The sequence below is a fragment of the Plasmodium reichenowi genome, chromosome 7, assembly GCF_001601855.1.
Source record: "Plasmodium reichenowi strain SY57 chromosome 7, whole genome shotgun sequence".
Classification (NCBI taxonomy): Eukaryota; Apicomplexa; class Aconoidasida; order Haemosporida; family Plasmodiidae; genus Plasmodium; species Plasmodium reichenowi.
In genome coordinates, this window is record NC_033652.1 from 553,469 (window position 1) to 555,968 (window position 2,500).

Sequence of the window (2,500 nt, forward strand, 5' to 3'; positions counted from 1 at the left end):
TTTTTTTTTTTTTTTTTTTTCTTAAAGATTTTTAACTCTTATTATTTATGATATATATATATATGATCTATACCTTAACTATTTTTATAGAACACTTATATACATACTATAAATTTTTTATTTTTTTTCGAGTTACATTATATATATATATATATATATATATATATATACATATATAATTAACAAAGAGGAGAACACAGAAAATTAAATAATATATTTATTTTTATTAATCTTTTTAGATGTAAACTTTTTTTTTTTAAAGTTTCTATGTGTTGTCATTAGATGATCTCTATATATTATTGAAGAAGAAAAAAAAAAAAAAAAGGAATCATGACGGCTTTTTTGTTGTTTTTTTTTTTTTTTTTAAATAAAATTATTATAAATAAAATAAGTATATAATTTAAATAAATATCACTATAGGGATACAACAACAACAAAAAAAAAATAATAAAATCAAATCAAATAGTAATTATAAAATATATAAATTAAAAAATTGTGTTACATGTATATTATATATATAATATTTATTTATTTATTTATTTATTTATTCATTTCTTTTAATTTGTTTCCAATAAAAACACATACATAAATACAACGAAAAGCTGTAGGAACAAGCCAAGAAATAATAAGAAGAAAAAAATGAGTGAAGAAAATGATGCTACATTAATAAAAAAGAGAAAAAATGAAAAAATAAATGAAGAACAACATAATACTACAAATGATAATTATGAAGAACCCCTTACATATGATTTTTTAACTAAAGAAGATCGTGAGAATTATAATAATTTTGTAAGATTCTGTAAAGATAATTTTGCTTATATTGATATGAAAGATATAAATAGAGTAATTCATGAATTAAGAAAGGGCCCAAATAAAGACTACTTTTCTAATTATATAAGTAGTTCTGATGACAGCGATATGGATGATAATGAAAAGATAGAATATATGGATCCTGATGATAAGAATAAAACCAAGGTAGATTGTATATACGATAATGACAAACCTTGTAATAGGCATAAAAAAAAAAAAATTAAAGATTACCGCAAAAACTTGAAGCTTATTAATATAAAAAAGAATAAAAGAGCTCGTATAAATCTTATCGTAATAAAAAAGAAGTATCTCAATGGTGCTGATAATAATAATAATAATAATCACAACATTTATAGTAGTAGTAGTAATATTTGTAGTAGTAATATTTGTAGTAGTAATTTATGTAGTGATAGTATTTGTAGTGGTGAGCCTGCACAAAAGAACACAATTATATTGTCCCCCTTTTTTATGCCTGTAGGTACAAAATGCTGTATTAAAGGATTAACTTTAGAAGATGTAAACGACATATGTAATTATATAATTTTAAGTAATACGTATCATTTATCTAATATATATGATATGTCGATATTTGAATATAATAAAGATATAAATAATTTAATAAAATTTCCGAACGCCATGCTTACTGATTCTGGTGGTTTCCAGATGGTGTCCTTAAGCAAAAGGATAAAAATTTTAGAGGAAGGGATATTATTTAATAATATTTATAATAGTGAAGTTATAAAGAAAAATATCAAGGCCTGTAATGTTGGAGATGTAGTAAAGAGAACATGTGAAAGTGTGTGTAGCGACATGCATAATGATAATAATAATGATAATAAGAATGATAATAAGAATGATAATAAGAATGATAATAATAATGATAATATGGTAGTACGTGATAATGGAGTTGATGATATATTTGATGAGATAAATAAAAATGTTTGTGATGAAAATTATAACAATACAAATGAAGAGAATAGTTGTAAAAGGAAAAAATATGTAGATATGGGAGAAGATATATTACTTTCGCCTGAAATATCGATAAGACTTCAGAATTTTATAGGTAGTGACATCATCATGGCTCTAGATGACGTTCGTTCATCTTTAGAAGAAAATAAAAATAAGATTGAAGAAGCTACACATCGTACTAATAGATGGTTAAAGAGATGTATAGATATTCATAAAAAAAAAGAAGAACAAAGTTTATTTGGTATAGTTCAAGGTGGGTTACATATAGATTTAAGAAATATTTCTATGGATTATATTTTACGTCAGAAGTTAAATGGATATGCTGTTGGTGGTTTATGTGGAGGAGAAAAGAAAAAGAAATTTATTGAAATTATTCATCATTGTTCAAATGAAAAGAATAAAAAATATAATTACTTACCAACAAATAAATGTAGATATATAATGGGAATAGGATATATAGTCGATATAATATTTTGTTCTTTATTTGGTTATGATATGTATGATTGTGTATATCCATCTCGAACGGCAAGATTTAATACTGCAGTAAGTTTTGATGGAACAATAAAATTAAAACAAGCAAAATATAAATATGACTTTTCACGTTTAGAAAAAAATTGTAGATGTTACGTATGTTTAAAATATACAAAAGCAGCTTTACATTATCTTATATCGAAAAGAAATACAATAACAAACGTGTTACTAACAATACATAATATTTATT

General features: G+C 22.7%; 1 protein-coding gene across 1 annotated transcript in view; it reads left to right on the forward strand.

Annotated features, from left to right (window-relative positions):
- Positions 1-639: 639 nt before the first annotated feature.
- PRSY57_0714700 (queuine tRNA-ribosyltransferase, putative) overlaps positions 640-2,500 on the forward strand; it is a gene marked incomplete at both ends in the record, with an annotated part of 2,379 nt that continues 518 nt past the window's right edge. Inside the window, one exon of the mRNA XM_012906801.2 lies at positions 640-2,500. This exon is cut by the window's right edge and continues 518 nt beyond it. Within this exon, the coding sequence (XP_012762255.2) occupies positions 640-2,500 (1,861 nt within the window).